Source organism: Chelon labrosus (assembly GCF_963514085.1).
Source record: "Chelon labrosus genome assembly, chromosome: 19".
NCBI lineage: Eukaryota > Metazoa > Chordata > Actinopteri > Mugiliformes > Mugilidae > Chelon > Chelon labrosus.
In genome coordinates, this window is record NC_140352.1 from 6331328 (window position 1) to 6354790 (window position 23463).

At 41.3% G+C, this 23463-nt stretch overlaps 3 protein-coding genes across 6 annotated transcripts in view; 2 read left to right on the top strand and 1 right to left on the bottom strand.

The window, feature by feature from the left end:
- vti1a (vesicle transport through interaction with t-SNAREs 1A) overlaps window positions 1-8325 on the bottom strand; it is a 111624-nt gene extending 103299 nt beyond the window's left edge. For all 3 annotated transcript variants that reach the window (XM_084567354.1, XM_084567353.1, XM_084567355.1), the window contains exons 1-3: window positions 8193-8325; window positions 2250-2308; window positions 1243-1353 (exon numbers count right to left, since the gene is read on the bottom strand). In XM_084567354.1, the coding sequence (XP_084423480.1) occupies window positions 1243-1353; window positions 2250-2308; window positions 8193-8286 (264 nt within the window). In that variant the 5' untranslated portion in view covers window positions 8287-8325. The remainder of the gene's footprint in view (window positions 1-1242; window positions 1354-2249; window positions 2309-8192) is intronic.
- A 299-nt stretch (window positions 8326-8624) lies between these two features.
- Window positions 8625-14031, top strand: zdhhc6 (zDHHC palmitoyltransferase 6). 2 transcript variants are annotated; one of them, XM_084567351.1, is made up of 11 exons: window positions 8625-8666; window positions 9607-10172; window positions 10299-10390; window positions 10714-10873; window positions 10967-11125; window positions 11366-11419; window positions 11633-11800; window positions 11924-11965; window positions 13046-13194; window positions 13283-13329; window positions 13410-14031. In XM_084567351.1, the coding sequence occupies exons 2-11, from the start codon at window positions 9906-9908 to the stop codon at window positions 13508-13510; spliced, it is 1239 nt and encodes a 412-aa protein (XP_084423477.1). In that variant the 5' UTR covers window positions 8625-8666; window positions 9607-9905; the 3' UTR covers window positions 13511-14031. The 2 variants fall into 2 exon arrangements, with proteins under 2 accessions (XP_084423477.1, XP_084423478.1); XM_084567352.1 differs by having other exon boundaries at window positions 13049-13194.
- A 1918-nt stretch (window positions 14032-15949) lies between these two features.
- On the top strand, window positions 15950-23431 carry coasy (CoA synthase). The gene is made up of 10 exons (XM_084567721.1): window positions 15950-16089; window positions 17012-17764; window positions 17856-18070; window positions 19055-19186; window positions 19903-20092; window positions 21052-21116; window positions 21229-21313; window positions 21688-21785; window positions 22152-22298; window positions 22379-23431. Exons 2-10 carry the CDS (start codon window positions 17083-17085, stop codon window positions 22436-22438), a joined length of 1674 nt encoding a protein of 557 aa, XP_084423847.1. The 5' UTR covers window positions 15950-16089; window positions 17012-17082; the 3' UTR covers window positions 22439-23431.
- Window positions 23432-23463: the final 32 nt, after the last annotated feature.

Here is a 23463-nt window from a genome sequence, read left to right on the forward strand (position 1 = left end):
AGATCCCAAACTGATCAAGTATCTGCGGGATGATCCACAGAGGCCCCTCCCCTCAAAGGCCCCCCCACTAACAACATCCTGTTGCCAGACACCACAGGACACCCTCAGAAGGCCCATGTCCATTCTCTGATGAGACCTACACAATATTAGGAAGGTGGTCATAATGTTATGCCTGATTGGTGTATCTATGTATCTACCAATATAATATAATATAATATAATAAAGCTGATCTACATTTAAGAACATGTAACAGAAAATATCTACTATATTAAATAATTTTATTTATTTTGTAGAAAATATAAAAACATTATTTATCTTTAATAATCCGTTGCCATTATTTCCTGAAAATCTTTAGCTACCCAACAACCTTCTACATACAGAAGGGAGGAAGAGGTTCACAGTTGGGAACAACGCTCCACCTTTGAGTCATTTCAAGGTTTGGAAGAAAAGTTGGTGGAATTTACTTTCCCAAAAATCGCATTAATGACAAGGTTAAATGTTGCACCTATCCCGGGTCGGACCGCCGAGGTTTCGCTTGAAAGTTTCGGCGTGTGTTTGTGGATTTAAATCACACCAGGTTTGATTTGCAGAGGGAGGGACCTGCACACATTCTCCAGCTCAAGGCCGGCTGCATTTTTACACCTGTGTGTGTGTATTGTTGTGAGCACCGGCACAACAACAGAAATCAACAAAAAACACAGAAAAGAAAGATGTAATTAAAGATACATATTTGTAGAGAAACACATGATTTAAAAAAACGCCTTAACAACCCGAGACGCTTAAGCAATAATAGCTGCTTATTGCTCTGATATTATTGATCGAGTGAAATGCCGTGAGCAATATTGGTAGCCAACAATGTGGACTAAAAGCAAGTGGCCCTAAAGACCGTGGTGTTCATTAAGCTTTGATAGAGGCTAGAAATCAAGCCGAGACATACGGTGATTTATGAATTACTAAACAAGGCCAGATTCTGCAGCAGCAGCAACACAAACACACACACAACCCGTTCTCGATAGGCACCGCTTGCAAGTTCAAATATGAACTCCGAATTAACCTCAGTGGATGCACCGCTGAGCTTCAGCGCAGGAATGTTTGTGCGCGTGAGAGAGAGAGGGCATGGTCGGGAATGTAAACTATGGTGGATGTAGACCGCGGGTAACTTGGCCGGGATGACTTGCATGAGAAAAATGTGTTAAATGTTCATTATGTTTCAGTGGTAATAAGACGTGTTGAAGCACTTACGAAGTCCTTCTCGAGCTTCTCCATCTCCTGCTTGTAGCTTTTCAGTCTGCTGTTGTACATGGCTCGGCTCTGGATGGGGATCTCTCGCACCTCGAGGTCCATCTGCTCCAGCTAAAACCAACCCCAGAAATAATTTCAGTTAATTTAATATCACGTGAAATGTTCTTCCTGGTTAAAATTTTACAATACAACATAATTTTGAATATAAAATGATGCAAATGTATGATTTAAACACAACATTTTAATAATTTTTATGTTGGTGGTTAGAAAATCTAACCGTGGATAATCTATAATGATCACATTTCCCAATTTTCTGTTAAAGATCTACGTCTAAGTCTGACAAAACCCCCCCCTCCTTGTGACAGGAATTGTGTCAACTCTAAAAATATCAAACTTTCTAAACTTTGAAAATGAGCAACTTCAGCTGCATTAACTTCAACGTGTCCCTGTGTCGATTGTAAAAATAAAACGCCCCCCCACCCCGCGCTCACGTCGCTCAGCCGAGACAGAGGTTCGAGACGCGGGCGAGGCTGTTCTGCAAATAAATACACAATCGAACATGTCACCGCCGTGACATGCGCGGGCCCGGCAACGTCGCCGCGAATGAAGCGAGCGTACATCTGATGCTCGGGTAGGACGGGTCCCTCGGCGGCACATTTGGAGGGAACTAATCACCGTGGCATAACAAGACAACTGCAACAACAGTTTGTCTCTGTCAGGTGACTCCGCTCATTTTCTAAACAGCAACATGAAGACTCCCACCTCAAGATAATGGTTTGAAATGTGTCATCGGGGTGTCACTTAAAAGCAGATTACTGGAAAGTAATCATGCGAGGAGGAAGCCTCCCTTTTCCCGCCATGTGAAGTGTGTGTCTGCGTGTCATGTCACCACCAGGATAATACAGGTGCTGTTGTCTGGTGCCAGTGGAAATTGTCCCCTCCCTCTTTCCACAAATTCATTATTTAGGAAATGGGAAGAGGAGGAAAATTACTGATCAAAGACGTACCAACTCTCTGACTTCTTCAAGCTGTTTGTCGACATTTAGAACCAGCTGTGTCTTCTCCTCTGAAAGGGAAAGAAAAAAACAGCAACATATTGATCAGCCGACGGAGGAACAGCGCTTCATGACAACAACCTAACTCCCCCGCAACGGGGGGAAGGGGGGGGGGGAGGAGAGAAAGAAAGAGGCAGGGAGAAAACAACACACGAGGACACATTTGAAGATATATTTACACATTCTCTCCACACGACGAGCCAACATTTGATGTCTCTTAGTTATTGGCGTCTACGAGGCCTTTGTTGGTTTCTGTTGAGGAGCACAGAGACACCTCATGCCAACTCAAAGGGAAGGGAGGTGTCAGCTTTGCTCACTTGCCAGAAGTATGAGTCCCGCTCAGAATGACTAACGCGCCGTTCTACGCCTCACCCCATGGCTTCCACGTTACCCAGCGAAACTCATTAGGACTTACAGTTGCACCAGAAGCATGTACGCCGCAGCACATCTATAAAGCACAAGCATTGCCACTTTCTGTAAATGCACTGAAGTGGTCTTTGTTCTGAAATTATCTCTTTGCCATGAAAGGGAACGTCGGGAAACGTGGAGGCCTGGTGAGGTGCTCGAGAACCATTAAATGTTAAGGACATATATCAGGTAAATATAATAATAACAGACTCCTAGGTGCTAGGATTGGATTGCTTTCTCTGAATCGTGTTTAAAATTATCCAGTGAGACAGAAAAAAAAAAGCAGCACATTTTTGAAAATTCAGAAAAACATATTTCATTTTGCTTAGTGTCATTTTATAGCAGCTGCTTTTATTTTAGTTCCAGCTTTTATCATTTCACAGTGCAGTTTTTCTCAGTTTTATTTTTACTTTTACACCAACTGGCTTATTCTTTGATTTGTTTTTGTTTTTCTAAATAGTTTGCCTATGGCTCCTTCTGCCGGTATCTATACCTCCCATATGCTAGATGAAAAATTCCTGGAATGAGCTTCAAACAGCCTAGAGATCCTATATGAAGATGGCCAGCACGCCACTACTTCCTGCTGCCACGCCTAAATATCACTCAACACTGAATCAACACAAGCTCCCGGAACTTGACAGGCGATCGCTGCGACGTGGGACAGCCCGGAAGGAGTGAAACGTCCTGCAAGACTGAAGTAAAAGCAGGAGACATCCGCCAGCTGTTTATGTGGAATATATATGAATTTTGAAGGGTTTGCATGTCACGTAAAGGAAATTAAGAATACAGTTTGTAGAGTGGACATGGTTGCAGAGTAAAAAAAGCATTAAAACTATTTACAGTGAGTTATTTTAGTTTTTATATGTAATCATATACGACATAATAATCCATTATGACAAGTCTTCTGACCAGTAATGTATTCATAAAAGTGATGTACTACTGTACTGTTTATTGCATTCAATTCCATCCTACAAATGATGCAAATATACAGTTATTATTATTATTGCAAATTAAATATATCTCTCTTTAATTGTCATTAAAACATGCCGTTGTGTAAAGACAGAAATCAACTATATTCCCGTATCAGAAGACCCTGTGATACTAACATGTATTTTTTTGTTGTTGTTTTTCAAATCCCGCACTGGATAATTATTTGTTTTCTTAAATATGCTTTATTGTAAGTTTGACTTTGGCTCTGTGGGTGATGTACAGCCTGGCCGACATCAAATATATACAACTAGTATTAAATTATAAAGGTATCTTACCAAGATAACTTGGTATTAGCTTACCAAGATACACTGCCTGGCCAAAATAAAAGTCGCCACCCATAAAAGAAAAGGTCACACACTCTAATATTACATTGGACCTCCTTTAGCTTTGATTACAGCACTCATTTGCTGTGGTATTGTTTCAATAAGCTTCTCCAATGTCACCAGATTTATTTCCTCCAGTGTTTCATTCATTTTCCACCAAGATCTTGTATTGATGATGGGAGAGTCTGACCACTGCACAAAGCCTTCTCCAGCACATCCCAAAGATTCTCAGTGGGGTTAAGGTCTGGACTCTGTGGTGGCCAATCCATGTGTGAAAATGATGTCTCATGCTCCCTGAACCACTCTTTCACAATCTGAGCCCCATGAATCCTGGCATTGTCATCTTGGAATATGATCCATTGATGGAATAACCTGGTCATTCAGTATATTCAGGTAGTCAGCTGACCTCATTCTTTGGACACATAATGTTGCTGAACCTAGACCTGAGCAACTGCAGCAACCCCAGATCATAGCACTGCCCCCACAGGCTTGTACAGTAGACACTAGGCATGATGGGTGCATCACTTCATCTGCCTCTCTTCTTACCCTGATGCTTCTCCACTATCTTTCCAGTTTTTAATAATGCGTTGGACAGTTCTTAACCCAGTTGTAGTAGTTTCTACAATCTCCTTAGATGTTTTCTCTGCTTGATGCATGCCAATGATTTGACCCTTCTCAAACAGACTAACATGTTTTCCACGACCACAGGATGTGTCTTTAGACATGGTTGTTGAAGAAATGAGAAGCTACTCATTGCATCAGTTGGGGTTAAATAACTTGTTGCCAGCTGAAAGATAATCACCCATGCTGTAATTATCATATAGGAGGCTCCTACCTATTTGCTTTGCTAAATCCAGGTGGCGACTTCTTTTCTGGCCAGGCAGTGTAGCTTGGTAAGATATCTTTGGTAAATATTTTAGCTAGTTAGCCAACTAGCAGGAAAAAAATTAACATCTTACATCGATGCAAAGAAGATGTCCGTGTAATTTAATTAGTTAAGAGATTAACGTATGGCAATCAGCGGACAGATGTTAAAGCGTCTAAAAGTCCAATCTCGATTCATTTTTTTCTAATCCCAAAGATAACGTCATTCAAATATTTCAAATATTTCACCTCTACATTAACAACACTTTAGACATACTCTCAACTGTGTTCACCTGAAAATATTTAACATTAAATAAATCAAGAATCAGAAGCAGGAGAGTTCTTTAACGTGATAAATAATTGACTGAATTTTAAATAACTAAAACATAAAGTCAACAAAGCTTCAAAGCAAATCACAAGGCTACCAGTTGTGGGACTAAAAACATCGTAAAAATAGAAGAAGAAGAAGAAGAAAGAAAGAAAAAAAATCTGAGCCAAGATCTTCATTTCTCAGACACCACATGGGCCAACATTACCTTTTGCCGGTCCTCAAATTCATTTTTAAAACCTGTGTCTAACCTCACAACCTACACAGTAAACAGCCAGGGGCAATTCGGTGAGAAGTGAGATGGTGCTTTTCTTACTCGGGACTCGGGCTCGAGATGGAGGACTGTGAAATATGTATGGATATTTACCAAAGACTACAACCTCGCTGATTGACGGATGAAGACTTTTGCACGCCGACATGAAGCAAATGAAGAAGAGGTAGGGCTTGTCAATGTTTCTAGACATAAAAATGTTCCATATTTGAGTGGCAATGACTGACAAGGAATCTCCTAGCCAAAGGTGAAATTATATTTATGTTTCATGGAACAAGGCCTAACATTACATTGTATTCTCATTCAAGTCTTTATTGAGTGAACTCTAAAGTTTTGGGGCATGGTAACAGATAAATATAAAAGCATTCATTTTATTGTTTAATGAAAGATGACAGTCAAGGACATTTTCTCCCATAAGCCCAATATCTGTAACATAATATAAAATAACACCTAAAACTAAAAAATACAACAACAGCACTGATATAAGCCAGTGTCTGGAGGTATATTAATATGGTAAATGGGAAGAGGAGCGAGAAGGACTCAAGAAAGTTAATGCAAAAAAGAAAGTTAGTGTTTTGGAAAGGAAATCCAACTGTTCCACTGGTGGCAGCAAACAGAACAACTACTTATGGTCGTAATGTGTTCCCTCGCTTTGTACATATTCATATGGGTTTACTCTGACAGATGGCGAGAGGCCGCGATGTGAAGTTACTCTGTGGAATGGGCTGCCACCAATCTTCAAAGATGCCAATTCCAAACCAGAAATTCTGAGTCGGGCGAGGTTTTTGTGAGAGGCAGTGCCTTTTGAAAAGCCAATGAGCAAGCCAGAGAAGGAGATAAATGCTCCAAGCAGTGTCTGAAAGCAGGCCTTAGAAAGCAAAACTGAAAACAATCAACGAGTTGACACTTGGAGCAGCACTCCACCGACTGTGGACGGCACAATTACAGCCAGCTCATTATGAGATATTACTGGAATGCTTGCATATACACTCACCAGTTGATACACTGGAGAAAACAAGTGCAATGCAGTTACATAATAGCCCTGCACTAAACTTTAGCTGCAGGAAGGTTATTCAGCACTTGTTTAAAATAATCGAGAGAGCTGTCGATTCTACCGTGTGTGTCGACGCATGTTTCTATTATTTCGACAGCTTCATTTAAGTCAGTGGGCTAGGCTAAATAACTGAGCCACGCTTGTGTTTAATTCAATCCAGTTCAACGGCACCACAAACTACATCCTCCGAAACGATCATACAGTTGACTAACCAGCTTTCTAACATTGCTTCAACATAAACTTTGCAACATTCATTAAAAGGGATTGAAAACAGGACTGTTACATTAGAACGCATTTGTTTTCACTAGTTTGCATAATGTTTTGGCAAGTGAGCATATTCACACATATCTTCGTGGCTTTGTGCAGTTTCTGAGTAACCTTCATGAGAACAAACGTTCTATAGATGTGATACGGGAAGTAAGAATATATTAAATTACAGCATACTGAAGGAACAACACAACATAAAGAACCTAAACAGAAATAAAGACAACATGAAGAGCAGTTCCACAACTTATTTTTTTTTTATTTTTTGGCTAGGCAGTGTATATAAATCTGAATTAATTTTTTTGGTATTGGTAAACTGCTGTACTTAATTAACAGTTTGGATTATTATCACACCTGTTTTCTAAATATGTAATTTGTTTGTTTGTAATGATGTTAAGCAAAATGATGTGATTAGATTTATTATTTCTGTGACAAAATGCCCTGGACTCATTGGTACAAGAGATACTGTAAATAAAGGAAGGAAGGAAGGAAGGAAGGAAGGAAGGGGAAATACACAAGGGAAGGGTTAATGAATAAAATTCTGAGAGGGACTCATTCCTGTCAAACCAGTTGAAAGCTTTGTACTGGGTGTTATTCCCACTTCTTACCAAGGAATTTTTATTTTTTACTTTATAGCGACTGAAATATCTATGTGACGAACAAGAACTTTAAATATCATCAAACATACAAATCAAGAAATGTATGCAACTTGATATCAAACACTCTGAACTGTAGAAATACTCAGCACTAATCGAAAATCATACCCAGCCATCTGACAACAGAATCCAAACTTAAAGCATGACTAACATATGAGCAAAGCATCACTTGAATATGAATGTTAAACAATGTACCTGTTTTTTTATTTTATTTATTATATTATATTATAGATTTACTAAATTTCACAGTGTCTAGTCACTGACACTTTGGTGCAGAAAGCTGCTGTGCTGTCATGAGCTGCAAAATGTAATTTCACACTAATGTCCACTCATGAAAAGCTGTTTTTAATCTTCAGTACTTTGCCGTAGAAAACCACTGTGAAACAACTAAACGGCTACTTCCTATCCTTGTAGATCAGAGATTTTCACTGATATTTAACCACTAATGTAGGAACTGGAAACCGGATGCTATTAGAAATTAGGCTAATGTTCCAATGTTTCACACCGGCTTTCAGAACACACATAGCTAATAATTTAGCCACTAACAACATCACTGACATATTCTTTTATAAAGCAAGAGGAGTAAAAACATTCAGTGTGACAATACTTTAGCAGACAATACTATCACCAATAGATTAAATGCCACCAGTAAGCTTCACCTGTTACCGTTAGCAACCCTTCACAGCTGACACTTGATAGCTAACCGAATCCAGCTAATAAAGGTAATTGCCTCCTACCTCCACTTAGTTTGGGAATTCTGCCGATTTTGTTGGTTACTTCCGCCGTAATTGTTCCAAAGTCCTGCTCGTAGGTTTCAAAGTCTGAAGACATTTTGGCGATTAAGTTTTAGACAGCTAACTAGCTTTCTGTTTGACAGCTAGCTCAGAATAATAACAACAAGCCTCGAATGGAGTCGCTTCCTTGAGTCGCAGTGTAATGTGCTCGGCAAGGAACTGGACTTTTGTTTTATTTTGTTCCGACACTGAACGGGGTTCGACAGGTGGATAGAAAATATAATTCACATCAATTTATGTCGAGTGTGAACACATTAATATTTCCTGCTGCTTTTTTTTAATATTTTAGTATTAAACAGCTCGTAATAAAAAAGCGCCCACGAGTCCTGGAGGATAACAGTTCCTGAGACACCATGACGAAGGTTCCTCTCTGTACACAGGAGAAATTGTAGGAAAAAAAATCAAGGAAGTGGCCAGGTTTGTGATTTAAAGTGACAGCTTTTGCCTTTATTCTTAAAAACTACGCGTGTACGTGTGCCAAAAAAAAAATAAGCATTTGTTAAATCTTTAAATCTGTGTTTCCTCTTTACGTCTTGTGGCAGTAGTGCAGCATTATACGCTGGTCTTGTTGATGCTGGCGAAAAAGCTAGCTAAGTGCTAGCTAACAGCTCAACCCATATTGCTAAACCCAAACACATATTTTTAGCCAAGAGAATACGTTAGCCTCATATACAGATATTTTTTAAACACGTGTGATTTGTAACCTCTATATATACAGAGCTGAGGGGTTGCATGTAATGCCTCTTTTATTTATTTATTTGGTGCGAATTAGCTAGCTCGGTAACATGAGCTAATTAGTGTTGAGCATATGCTATGGCTCTGCTTTTACTTAAATATAATGTACATCACAATTCACAAAAATGTAGTTTGATTTATTGCCTTTACTGTGCTTGCTTTTAATCTGTCAGCTTGATTGGCTTGATTAAATGAGTTTCCTAAAAAATATGTCAGTAATACTGCAATGATGACCATCTAGGAGTGAAATAAAACATAATGAAACAAGCATAAAATATATTGTTCTGTAGAAAAAGGAGTGTTTAGTAGAATATTATGCTCACGACATTTATAAAATGAGCATAACCATAACACCATTCAATTCAAGAGCAGACACAATGTCAAAAGATGAGTCACCACCTTTGTGTATAGAGAAAAGATGACTTGTTTTACATAAACATGACTCCAGGAGTGTGAGAGCTGGCAAATGTAACAGCCACCCGCATAAAAGCAAGAGTGGGCATCACATGACTGCTGCTGCCGTCAGTATTTTGCAGTTAAAGGTTAAAGGCGTGTGAAATGCTGCAGCACATGTGGCTGTTTTTTTTTTTTTTGTCTTTTAATTTTGCTCTTTCTCTCTCAGATGGGAAGCTTGAGTCTGTCACGAGGATAGCATTGCTTTGAAGATTGGCTGGAGAGGATGCTGCTCTTTGCCAGGCCGAGGAATAACGGGACGCAGAAAGCCCCAGTGACTCAAGACCGGGCCAGTCTCTTGGTGCTCAGAAGACGGGAAAAAATATGTGCATCATCTGCACCACTGACTTTGCAAGATAGCAGAGGGGGAAAGTAACACACTGAACATCGGTCACTATATTTCAGGAACTCAACAGCCAAAATACTAGTGCTTAAGCTGCATTAAAAAAATAAATAAATAAATAAAAAATGAACTTCCTGTCAACGTTTGTGACGTTTCAGAACCTCCATGAGGTTCGGAGATTGTGCCACTGGGGTCCAATTATAGCCCTGTCTGTCATTGCTATATGCTCCACCATGGCTATTCTGGACTCCATTATATGGTATTGGCCGTTAGATACAACAGGAGGCAGCATTAACTTCATAATGCTCCTCAACTGGACTGTTCTCATCCTCTACAACTACTTCAATGCTATGTTTGTTGGACCTGGATACATTCCTCTCGGCTGGAAACCTGTAAGTACACCATCTTTCTTTTTTTTCTTCGCTGTTGCTTGTTGAGATAATGTTGCAAAGAGTGAAACCATTTAATCACGTTAAAGGAGCACGAGGCGTCCGACTTATTTGTGTATTCTAAAACAGGAGAATCAACAGGAGAGTCCGTTTCTACAATACTGCAGAGTGTGCCAAGGCTACAAGGCCCCCAGGTCACACCACTGTCGAAAGTGTAACAGGTAATTTCATTTATTACCAAAGCAAGAGTTGGTTTTCTCACACCTGTGTTAGATGCACGTTATGACTGAAATACTGAGGAAATGAAAGAGCACAGAGTCGAGGTGATCTTGCCACACATGCAGGGTCTCTGACGTAGGTGGAAAAAGAATCTATTTCTTGATGTGTCTCTTCTACATATCTGTAATGCTTGTATTCATGGCTTGAGAGCCTCAGATAATGTGAATGCACTGTGGCATGCTGATGAACCTATCGCTCTATGTCCTCCCAAACGACCAGTCAATTCCCCCAGCACTCCTCTCCTCCTCTGCCTCCCCTCCCTCAGGTGTGTAATGAAGATGGACCACCATTGCCCTTGGATCAACAACTGCTGCGGCCACTCGAACCACGCCTACTTCACCAGCTTCCTGCTGCTGGCTCCGCTGGGTTGCTCACACGCTGCCATTATTTTCATTATGACCATGTACACACAGCTGTATGAGAGGGTGAGTGATCATCTTACCACAGTGCTTACCTTGCTCCACATGGCCCATTGCTCAACGTTGTCATCGTGCTGTTTTCTCTTTTCCTCGCTGCAGATATCATTTGGCTGGAGTACGGTCAAGATTGACATGAGTGCTGTGCGTCAGGTCCAGCCCCTCATGCCCTTCAGTGTGCCCGCCTTTGCAGCCACGCTCTTTGCCTTAGGCTTAGCACTGGGTACCACTATTGCCGTTGGTATGCTTTTCTTCATACAGGTAAGCATGCGTGGCTAATCCGTGTTCCTTCTGATGTATTCACTTTAACACAGTCTAGATATGATGTGAAATTAATGAAGAGACAGAACATAGCACAAAAGAGACTGCCACGACTGAAGTAAAAATTAAGTTTAGATTGGAACATTTTAATGTATAACCAGGCCCAATTAGTAATGCAATAATATGCTCATATGTTTAAATAAAAACTGGCACTGATTATGCAGTTGTTTGTCCTTTCAGATGAAAGTCATCCTTCGAAATAAGACCTCAATCGAGTCATGGATTGAGGAAAAGGTCAGAATATCTCTGCGGTTTCCTGTGACTTTGTTTTGTGGTGTTAATGTAATTTAAGATGTTTTTTTTTTTTTCATTTGTTGGATCTACAAACAAAAATCTAGGATGTCAACATCTGTGTGTACTGATTACAGGACCAGGCACGTCACACACATATATACACACACACACACACATATATATAATACCATGTCCTTTGTCTTTTTGCATCAGGCCAAAGACCGAATACAGCACTACCAAACCGGGGAGGAGTTTATCTTCCCGTACGACCTCGGCAGCCGCTGGCTGAATTTCAAGCAAGTCTTCACGTGGTCAGGGACACCCAAAGGTGACGGTATCGAATGGCCAGTCCATCCCAAGTGTCACCAGCACACCTTAACTGTAGGTTCAGTTTGTAGATTGCATCGCTGTTTTTTTTTACTTTGCATGTAACCTCTCCTCATGTCTTCTTAAGTTAAGCGCTATTTAGTTGACTTAAATTATGTTGCTCCTTTTTTTAAACAGATTGAACAACTGAAGCAGAAGGCTGATAAACGAGTGAGAAGTGTAAGTACCTGCCGAGTCCTCATGGTGTCATCTTTGCTTTCATTTCCACAGCACAGGACCGCAAGAGTAGGTTTCAGGTTTTTAGAAGCGGGCAGCATGTGTGGGAAATGTTTATAAGATTTAATCAGAATAAGAATAAGAATTAGAAATACTTTATTATTCCCCGGTGGGGAAATTGGGTTTGTCACAGCTACAATAAACCACAGTATAAATATACAAAGACAGAATTATATATAAAAAGAAGGAATAAGACCTATGTACATTAAGACAATATATACAATAAAATTTAAGTAAACCTTAAGATACTACTCTGTATTTGTGTGGACATTTATGTGGAGCATCTTATTTAGATAAGAATGACATATATTTCATACAGTTTCCACTACTTCTCATATGTATCACTCACCTTCTATGCATTAGCTTCGGCCTTGTGACTGCGCCACCAAAAATAGTGCAGCATTAAAACTGACAGTTAAAGTTTCACCTCCACTTCTCACTGAACGGGAAAGTCATGTTGTATCGCCCGGGTTCGTTTAGCTGCTTTTGTTTCTGCTCCGTATAACAGAGTTACAGCAAAACGTTAAACCACTGTCTTTTTGTTTACATCCGCTTCCCCATGAGATCTCGTTAGGTGGTGCGTTGCTCCCCGATTTCTCCCCCTGGCACAATAACTTTAATGATATTCTGTAGTGTGTGTGTGATGCACCATTATTTTCAAATCTTGTAGTGTGGGCAAAGTTTCTCATCGTGTTCATGATGCATTTCGGATAATAAAAAAAAGTAGCTGTAGTTTATGTAGATGTAGGCTGCATTTGAGTATCTGAGATGCAGTTTTTATTTTGTAATTTGTTGTGCATCGAGTACTGAATCGGAATTGTACTCATCAACACCCGGAAGCCATTTCTTCTACTATATGCGGATTGGAATAGGAATGAAAATGCACTTGTAAGAAAACAGGCCGAGACATAAAACTGATATGCACTGCAGATTAGTGGAAGAACGCTTTTAAAGTGTTCTCATCTTAACTTACATTACGATCAGATTAGTAGAATAACCAGACATCTTGTTTCTCTTGACCAGCAGGTCCAGTACCGGGCAATAGAGGATTATAACGGAGCTTGCTGCCCCCTCAGCAAGGGTCTCCAAACCTTTTTCAGAACCCCCTGCACCGAAGAGCCCAGGATCCCTCTCAGCAAGGGAGACACCATCCTGGCTACTCGTGGCACCAAGTACGTTTATCCACCCAGAAACCGTGATCATAATGGAGTCTGGATGACTGTCCTCCTTAATTAGCATGAATACTTTCTTTCTCTTCAGATGGTGGATGTATGGAGACAAAGTTTTAAGCGAGGAACAAATGAGAGGTGGGATTAAATGCTTTTACTTTCATTGAACTTATTGTAACAAGTGTCTAAATGTCTCTTATTTTCATTTTGGCTTCTAGCTGGCGATCGTATTAGGGGATGGTTTCCGAGGCGATGCGTGGAGAAGTGCCATTATGACACGGCTTCTGGTGACGGGACCAGCGACAAGAAAGTAAATTAATACGCGTCAACGGGCTTTATGTCGAGCAGGGGAGTTGAACTGAACAGAAGGCGTCTGTACGTGGTCGCAGAAGATGTCATAGCCTGAAGCTGCAAGCTCACCTTTAAGGAATTTCCTACTTTGTTTAAAGTTTAATAGTTCTCCAAGTCTTACTGAGCACTTTGCTGTCAAACGTCTTGAGAAGGACTTCATGAGAGGGGACTGGGCCCGTGGGTTCAGTTTAATTCCTCTGACCAAAAGTAAAACCTAACAAGAGTCTTAAGTTTCAAGGATCGCCGCCGGGCTTTAACGTGACTCCGTTATGATTACATGACTTTTTACTTGAATCTGTTGTTTTTATTTTTGTGTCGATATCCTGTTTTTTGCAACTTATGCAAACGCCTCTGCCCAGCTAACCCCGGGGCTTCATCATGCAACTCTTTCTACAGTATGAAGATAAACACCTAATTCCTTTTTATTATTTTTGTAAAAACAAATCGTTGGCCTCAACTTATGAACTGACAATTAAAAGTTCTTCTGCAGTAGTTGTTGTTGTAAGTCTTTGTAACTCCCGTGAAGGATGTTTTAATTTCTGAAGTGCCTTGGGCTTAAGGTAAAATAGTAATTTGTATAATCTAGTGATAGTCATGCATTCTATGAAGAGAGACCTTTATAAAAATATAGATTTATGTACGGTTTGCAACACATTGAGTTCTGCAATTCAGTATTAATTGTTTTAGTGTCCACATTAAACTCCTTATCTTCTGGCTGTGTTGTCTTTTAACTGTTAAACCAGCTTTGCTCATAGTGAGACGTTTGAATGTAGAAATGGGCTTATGGATGCCGTTCCTCCTTAAATGTCTTTGGTCTTGCTCCACATTTAGGGCTACAGTCGAGTGTAATTCAGCTTTAAAGAAGTAAATAATCTAAATTTGTGTCAAATTATTCAAAATTCATTCATCTTCTGTAACCGTTTGTCCTCTGGAGGCTCATTGGGGGGCTGGAGCCTATCCCATCTGTCATTGGGTGAGAGGCGGGGTACACCCTGGACAGGTCTCCAGTCTATCACAGGGCTAACACAGAGAGACAGACAACCATTCACACTCACACCTACGGCCAATTTAGAATCACCAATGAACCTAACCAGCATGTCTTTAGATGGTGGGAGGAAGCTGGAGAACCTGGAGAGAACCCACACAGACACGGAGAAAAATGCAAACACCAAACAGAAAGGCCCCAGTTGGCCCCACGGTGCCGCCCTATCAAAATTCAAATCTGGACAAATAATTTATCCACTCATATAAAACGGTAAATTTCTGTGTGCCAGAGATAAAACCTCACGGCTTTGGAACAAATTCAGCCTCACAGGTGTTTTCAGTTAATGTCTGATTGGGCAAATGGACTCGTAGAGTTTACTGAAGACATTTCATCCAAGTAGCTTCAAGAGACTGGTGGGTTTAAATATGAACATCTGTGGGTGTAGTAGTTCATTGTTGAGAACAGTGAGGAATGTCCAGTTGGGGAAACAAACCCCCCCCCTCAAACACCTGGCTCAGCCCAGGAGAACCAGCTCGTCAGGAAATGACTCCGCTGTCCACCTACGTCTAAAGGACAATGGACACTCCTTCGACAACAATGTCCACATTTTAGCCAGAGAAGACAGATGGTCTGAAAGAGGAGTAACTGGAGAACACAGTCTTTACATATGTCCCCAAGAAGTTGTGTATGTAATCATATAGACACCGATCAGCCACAACATTAAAACCACTGACAGGTGAAGTAAATAACATTGACCATCTTGTGACAATACAGTGTTCTGCTGGGAGACTTTTGGACCTGGCATTCATTCGTGTTGGATGTTACTTAGACATGTAGCACCCACCTAGACCAGACCAGACACCCCCAACCCATAGCAATGACACTCCTTGATGGCAGCAGCCATCCCCAGCAGGATGACACAGGCACACACACAAAAACATTTTAGGAACAACTAAAAAAAACACGAAGAACAGCACAAGGTGTTGACCTGGCCTCCAAATTCACTAGATCCCAAATTGATCAAGTATCTGCAGGATGATCCATAGAGGCCCCTCGACTGAAAGGCCCCCCCACTAACAACATTCTGTCCCCAGACACCACAAGACACCCTCAGAAGACCCATGTCCATTCTATGATGAGTCACAACTGTTTTGGAGACCTACACAATATTAGGAAGGTGGTCATAATGTTATGCCTGATTGGTGTATCTATCTATATTATATTATATTATATTATATTATATTATATTATATTATATTATATTATATTATATTATATTAAATTAAAAATAAATAAATAATAAATTGGGACTACGTGAATCGTACGTCAACGGCTGCTCCCTCAGCCAATCAGCATGCACGTAAAAAAAAAAAAAAAATCACGTGATCGCCCAATCCGGTTCACGTGTGAGTGACTTCCAGTAGTAGTTGGTGCTGCGTACGTACCGATGGTGCGTACACAGGGGATGTGTCAGTGTTAACTCTGTAAATATGTGGACGTCCGTGCGTCTCTTTTGCTCCATTCATCGCGTCTTTACTTCGCTTTAGATTTTCTGAGGCCAGGTAATAAACTGCTGCTGAACTACAGAGTTCGCTGTCTGCCGTGTTGTCAGTACAGAGCGATGCATTTGTTGCTGTTGCTGCTGCTGTTGTTGTTGTGTGTGTATGGGCCCTCACCAAATGTTATTATTAGCTCACAGCTAATATTATAATAGTTTTCTAACATATTGGAAATGTCGTGAATCTCGCTTTCATTCTGCGCTTTGACATTTGGCTTTTATTGCTAATGTTTGCTAGCATCGTTCTTGTAGCACAGCTGTTAGCTAGCTAGCTATGTGTGCACTTCTGTTGCTTTCATATTGTCAGCAGCTACATAGCTAGAGTGGCTAAACACTGGACATCTCGCAGCACTCTACCCTTGTTATAGCATTTGTTATTTGATTGGTCAGTGGCTTAAAGTGCAACCAGTTATGTGGTCAGGATTAGGATTTGAGTAAAAGTAAATAGGGTGCTGAACACTAGCAGGGTTTGCACAATTTAAATTAGAGAGTGACAGTTTATTTCATGCAATCAGTGACTCGATGCAGTAAGGTTAAAATGTCACCCATGTTTTTTTTTAATTGTTAACAAATGGCGTTGCAACATCCATCAGCAGAAGGGCATGTTTCTAAATAACAGTGCTCTTGTCTGAGCTTGTAAATCATTCCCTTCTGGCAGTTGAAAGCTGCAGACATTTATGACAGAGGCGCCACAGAGACGCAGCGAGTATGCTGATAACATTATCTGTAATTCAGACATCCCCTGATTGTCGATTAGCAGGATAAGCGCCTCTTGTGTATTGTTTAAAAAGGTGTTGGCCTGTTATGTAACATCAGTATTTCCTCTATGTTCCACAGAGAAATGACCACAAGCTGAAGCTGCATTTTCACTTTGCATCCTCAGCTGCTTCTGTTTGTAACTGTCCTTCATTTTCTGTTCCTTTCAGTGTACGCATCCCTACAACTCCTCCAAGTGCAGTGACTACTACGGCGAGCCCCAGTAGTATCAACGAGTAACATGTCCATGTTCAGCACGGGCATCCTTGTGCTGACGTCTCCTCTCCACACCCTCCCCTTGCGCCTCGCTCCGGTGCTCAGCTCAGCCTCTCAGCTCGTAGAGCGCACGCTGTATGTCCACCTCCACCCCGGGCTGAACCTGGGAGGCGGGAGCCAGCCCCGACCGGTTTTCATTCCGCCCGCCGTCGACCTCTCTACGCTCATCACCCGCCTTTATAGCAATGCCGCGGATGTTTGCGGCCACCTGGATGTTCGGGTTTTGCTTACCAACGTATGCCCTCAGTCGGGAGCCTGCAGCGGGAACGTGACTCCGAACAGCCCCTTCCCCACGCCGCAGCGCCTGACTCACTCCCCGGAGGTAGTGCTGACGGACTTTGCTCTGCAGGAACCAGGCCAGTCCCATCAGGTCACGCAGTGTTTGCAGAAGTACACCGGTCACTGCTATGTCTGTAGCCCCAGCCTGCAGCCAGTGCTGCTTCACCCACAGCTGAAGCTGCAGGAGAAGCAGGACGGGCTGAAAGACCCAGAGGAAAAGGCAGAATGCTTGGAGACGTACAGTGATGTGGTGGTGGGGGGGACATTCGACCGGCTCCATGGGGCCCACAAGACGCTGCTCAATATCTCATGCCTGCTGGCCAGTAGACGGTTCCTCATCGGTGTGTGTGACCAAGCAATGCTTAAAAGTGAGTAGCTCATTTTAAGCAATTTAGGAAAAAGTATTCATGGCTGATGTGTGAAAACAACAATCAGGAGCCGTTTTCTTCCTGTTTTTAGAGAAGGTGCTAAAGGAGCTGATTGAGCCGTACTCTGTACGGGTCCAGAAACTACAGGAGTTCCTACGAGACACCAAACCTTCTCTGCAGGTCGAGATCGTGCCTCTGGACGACCCCTTCGGTGTGTCTATCGTTGACCCCCTGCTGAAGTGCATTGTGGTCAGCGAGGAGACTAGAAAGGGAGGCGAGGCCGTCAACAAGAAACGCATAGAGAATGTAAGTTATGGAATTAACCCTCAGAGCCAGTCCTTTGAGATTTTAAAATAACACATAATTACGCACATAACTGCGATTTAATATTATCAAAATAACTTTGAGCTCCTCTTAATCAAAAATGTGCACTGAAGTTATAAACTTGGAGATCTTGGTTGAAATAAATGGCTCTTCTGTTACCGACATACACAATGGTGATTGAGCTCTGTTCAGACATGGTACCAACATGCGTCCTGGGTGATTTGGTCACAAGTGGATAGTTCTTAATGTAGCATTAAATGCCACACGTGTCATGGGAGACCGCTCAGTTCAAAGCAGATAAACACCAACATCATTTGAGGTGCAGCAGAATATCGTCTGAAAACAAATTATGCGATCTACTGCTGTTTCAGAACCATGAACAGTGCTGTTTGTTTCTGTGTGTGCGCTGTAATATGGTAGAAATTATGAAACATCATGAGCAACGAAGTCTTTCTAACTCACTGAAAGCACACATGTTAAATGATTCATTTATTTATTTAATATTATGTTATTTTAGAGGCACAGAGCTCAGATTGTAACTTGAACCATAGAAGCAGCCGTACCCACCCACCTCCAGATGTTGTTGGGGAGGATCAGATTTCAGATGCATGCTCCAGATCACTCGGGCTTCATGTTTATACCAAGTCTGAACAAGACCTATGACTCACTGGTGAAGGTATTTGAATACATTGAGTATTTGCATTATAGTGAACTAAGCGCCTGTTGTGACATTGCTGGAAAAAACCTGTATTAAGGTACTGCTACTGTAATCTCTGTACACAGAAATCTGAATGTGTCAGATGATAGTCAATAAATTCAGTAATTTCCCACTGCTGCAGCTTCACATTAAAAGCTGGAAAAACACGAGTTGACATTTATTGTGAAAAAGCGGATTAGTTTGAAATACTGCTCGGATTAAACTCGCATTATTTGTTTTTTTTTTACGTTGTCTGCTTGATCAAACAGGGCCTGCCAGTTCTTGTCCTCCATGAGATCCAGCTGCTCAAGGATGCCCACCACACCGAGACAGAGGAGGAGAAGATCAGCTCCTCCAGTCTGCGCTCTCGACTGCTGGGCACCCTCCTCTCCCCACCTAAAGTAAGGTCCTGGAGCTCAGATTACTTTGAGATAAAGGCTTTTCCTGCAAGAAACAAAATAGTGATACTGTGAGTGGCAACAGCAACTCTGAGCATTTTTATTCATTGTGGAAACTGCTATATAAGTAGCTGCAAATGCTTCTTATCACCCTTTATTATTTTCCTAATTAGGGTTTATTAACGGGGTCAGCATCGTGCTCAACCTTTCATTCGATTTTTATTTTTTTGCCCTGCAAGGAAGCGTACGTCTATAAGAGAACATCTGATACCGTTTTATTGACTTTGTGAACAAAAAGACCTTATTAAAAAGTCAGCTCATACTTCTTTCATGAAATTCCTTTTCAAGTGTTAGAGAGGCAGCGCAAGCCTCCAGTCACGATAAAGGAAGTCTGATTGTTCTCTCTCTTTTTCTTTTTTCCATTCACCTGCTGGAATAAAACATTAAACCAGGTTTGAGAAGAGCAGCGGAGCTTTTTATAACGTGGGTCAATCTGTAAAAATCTGTCTTTGGAGTCTTAAATGTGTAACTCTTCTAATGGGAAGACCTGAAAAATCTTTTTTTTCTGCAGTATCATGTAGAAAATGTGCAAGTTCCTTATAACAAGAGATAGAATTACAGAGCAATGAGTGTAACCCAGACCCAAGCGTCGTAGCCTAACGTAACCAGGGCCTTTCTTTCTAATGTGCTGTTTCTATCTCCCGTTTATTCCGTGCCAGGACACGTCCCACCTCCCTCCACTTCCCTACGTGATCGGACTGACGGGAGGCAGCGGCAGCGGCAAGAGCTCCATCGCCAAGCAGCTGGAGGCGCTCGGTGCGGTTCGGATCGACTGCGACAAACTGGGTCATGAGGTGTACCATCCCGGCGCCGCAGGCCATCACAAAGTGCTCCAAGAGTTTGGGTCAGGTGGGGAAACATTTAAACCTCTTGGAGATATTTTTATTGGGTTATGGTGTTTGGTTTTGAGGAAATAAAAACAGAACGGGATGATTCACCTTTGGGTGTTCTTAACGAGCACACTCTGTTTAGTAAAGGTCCGAATTATGATTTGAGTCAGCGATTTGATTCTGATGGAAGTTGACAGTTTGCTTCTGGCTTTAAAGTTTTTGATCGGTCCAAAGACTAATAACTAATAACATTTTCGTCTGAGAGTACTTTATATTTGCCTCGACAGTAGATACAGATTATCTCCAGAGGTTTTATATCCAACAGTCTGTTGATGTTTCCAGACTTCACATAATTTTCCAAAACTGTAGAACACATCCAACTCTTCTTATAAAATGCTTCAATTAAGATGCATTGGCAAGCATAATTTTCAGTTACAGCAACTGAACACCGATTAGCCACAACATTATGACCACTGACAGGAAAATAAATAACATTGACCATCTTGTGACAATGCAACGTTCTGCTGGGAAACTTCTGGACCTGGCATTCATTCATGTGTTACTTAGACATGTAGCACCCACCTAGACCAGACCAGGCACCCCTACCCCATAGCAATGACACTCCTTGATGGCAGCAGTCATCCCCAGCAGGATGCAGCCTGGCACAGACACACACACAAAAACGCTTAAAACATGAAGAACAGCACAAGGTGTTGACCTGGCCTCCAAATTCACTAGATCCCAAACTGATCAAGTATCTGTGGGATGATCCACAGAGGCCCCTCCCCTCAAAGGCCCCCCACGAACAATATTATGTTGCCAGACACCCTCAGAAGGCCCATGTCTATTCTCTGATGACTTACAACTGTTTTGGAGGCACAAATACACAATATTAGGAAGGTGGTCATAATGTTATGCCTGATCAGTGTATATGACAAAGCATACCCAGCAGTGAAATGATGCTTTTGTGACTTTCAGATATCCTGAATGAAGACAAGACCATCAACAGACGTGTATTAGGAAGAAAAGTTTTTGGAAACCAGGTAAACAAAGATAGTTTTTTTACAGTGGGTCAGAACATTGTGAATAGTACACTATATGTTATTACACTGGACACCAGAAATATAACAAAGATGCTTTTTTTTTTTCTTGCAGGAGCGACTAAAAGCTCTAACAGACATCGTGTGGCCTGAGATCGCACTTATGGTGAAGAACAGAATCAACCAAGCCAGAGAGGAAGGTACGGATATGGAGATGTGTTTCTCTTTACTGCTTCTGTGGCATTGAAAAAGCAAGAGATGTATATTAAAGTGCATTTTTAGTCTCTCGTCTTATTCATTACTACTATTAACTGCTGATGTGGTTGATAAAACGTTTTATTTAGAGTGAAATCAGTGATTCTCAATATGTTCTACTTGAATCTCGCAAGGTACATCGTACATATTATATGTGGAGAAATTATGGGGGAATTGTTGTGATTTAGTGAGTTAAACATTTAAGAAGTAGCTGGCATGTGAGCGGAGAAGTTGCAAAGATTAACAGATAAATGGTTAAACGCTCTCCGTTGTCCTCTGTCCTGTTTTAAAGACTCTAACGTGATCGAATTCTTTGCAGGTAAACAGGTTTGCGTGGTGGATGCGGCCGTTCTCCTGGAGGCCGGCTGGACCGACTTGGTCCACGAGGTCTGGGTCACCGTCATCCCTGAGGAGGAGGTAACATGTTTGTTTTGTAATCCGTAGTGGGACAAACACATTAGCTTGAGTGGCTTCTGAGGGGAAATGCCCGCTTAATGAGTGTTATTTACTCCACACTGGGTTCAGAGTATGACAATCTTAAGATGTGACAGCCGTAGCGTTTCTGTTTGAGATAAACCAACTAGTAAGACAGTTTCCTGTTACTGTTTCATTTACCCTTTTTTTGCTGTATAACATAAGTTAGAAACTGTGGAAAAATATAATTTAGTGTACATGCGTTGCCATTTCTTTCATAGTTCTTGGATATTTCCACCAGGGGGCGCCAATGTTACATAAAATGTGAAGACACTGACCTTCCTCTTCTTGTTCCTCTTCACCTCTCAGGCAGTGTTAAGGATAACAGAGCGGGACGGTGTCACAACAGAGGATGCCCTGCGTCGGCTGCAGAGTCAGTGGTCCAACTCCAAGCAAGTAGAGCATGCTAACGTAGTGCTCAGCACACTGTGGGAGCCGGAGGTCACTCGGAAACAGGTCAGACACATCCTTCAGCAGAGTGTCCACGTGTCTTTGCATTTTTGGTGCTAATTATTTTTTTTTAATATATTTTAAAGGTTCTGAAAGCTTGGAATCTCCTCCAGAAGAGAATCCAACAGAGGCAAGAGGGACAGTAGTCACGACATCAAATGAGCTTTGCACACAGAACCATTAAGTGTCGGGCGCAAGGACACGTGTGCACAAATGACTGATCTACGTTAAGCCTTAGAAGGAAGTGACGACAAGCTCTCTCACTTCTTTGACCAGTGCCTGATTGACTTTCCACAGGTTTTTAAACTCTAGTTTTGCTTTCAAAGATGTTTAGTTGAAATATGAACGAACGGAGGCGGAAAACACTTTTCAATCTAGAATTCCTCCTTGGGATTAATAAAGAGTTGTCTTTACCCAAGAGCTGTAGGTCTGGCATACCTTTAAAGGACTAACAGCAATCCAAGATGATATCAACACCTTAACCCGTCTCGGCAAAGTTCTGTCTTCTTTCCATGTCTTCTTCTAATTACAAACTATATGAATGTTTCTTAGGGAAGCTACTCGACGTAAATAAGAGGGTGGAAGTGGGTTCATTTAAGAAAAAGATTGTGCGATTGTCGCCATTGAATCATAGATTTAAATATTTTTACATGTGTATGTTTAAAGGTTTGGAGAATATTTGACCTAATGAGGATAAATACCAAATAAAGGGCATTGTAGTGTAGGAATATGTGCAATAGATAATGATAGTTTAATGAGGGTACTGTAAAAAAATAAATAAATCAAGTTATTTGGGTGGATTATGGGAAATTATATACTGAATCTGTTAGAAGTGGTTTTGAAATGAACATATTTACGTCAAATGAACATTTTTAACGTGCAAACCAAGAAACAAATGCCAGAATATTTGAATATTTGTTTTTGGAAGTATTTGCTGAAAGCCTGCCAGGTTTAGAGGAGGGTAAACTCAAAGTCACGGGGTTATAAGTCAATGTTTCAACAGCCAGGTCGACATCCTGTCTTGTGTTTTAGCTACACCAACACTATAAGTGTTCTAACTGTTTCAGGTGTCTTTTAATTCACCTGCATGTGGACGTCTTTATATATCGGCAATTAAATTAAAAGACTTAACCCAGTAAGTTCTCTCTCCTTTTCCTCCTTGATTTTGGTC

Bases quoted from the DNA above. Each gene is read 5' to 3' on its own strand.
- coasy (XM_084567721.1), top strand. From the start codon at position 17,083: ATGTCCATGTTCAGCACGGGCATCCTTGTGCTGACGTCTCCTCTCCAC. The intron at 20,093-21,051 runs GTGGGGAAACAT...TGTGACTTTCAG, and splicing joins GCTCCAAGAGTTTGGGTCAG to ATATCCTGAATGAAGACAAG. The intron at 21,117-21,228 runs GTAAACAAAGAT...TTTTTCTTGCAG, and splicing joins GAAAAGTTTTTGGAAACCAG to GAGCGACTAAAAGCTCTAAC.
- zdhhc6 (XM_084567351.1), top strand. From the start codon at position 9,906: ATGAACTTCCTGTCAACGTTTGTGACGTTTCAGAACCTCCATGAGGTT. The intron at 11,126-11,365 runs GTAAGCATGCGT...TTGTCCTTTCAG, and splicing joins GTATGCTTTTCTTCATACAG to ATGAAAGTCATCCTTCGAAA. The intron at 11,966-13,045 runs GTAAGTACCTGC...TCTCTTGACCAG, and splicing joins CTGATAAACGAGTGAGAAGT to CAGGTCCAGTACCGGGCAAT.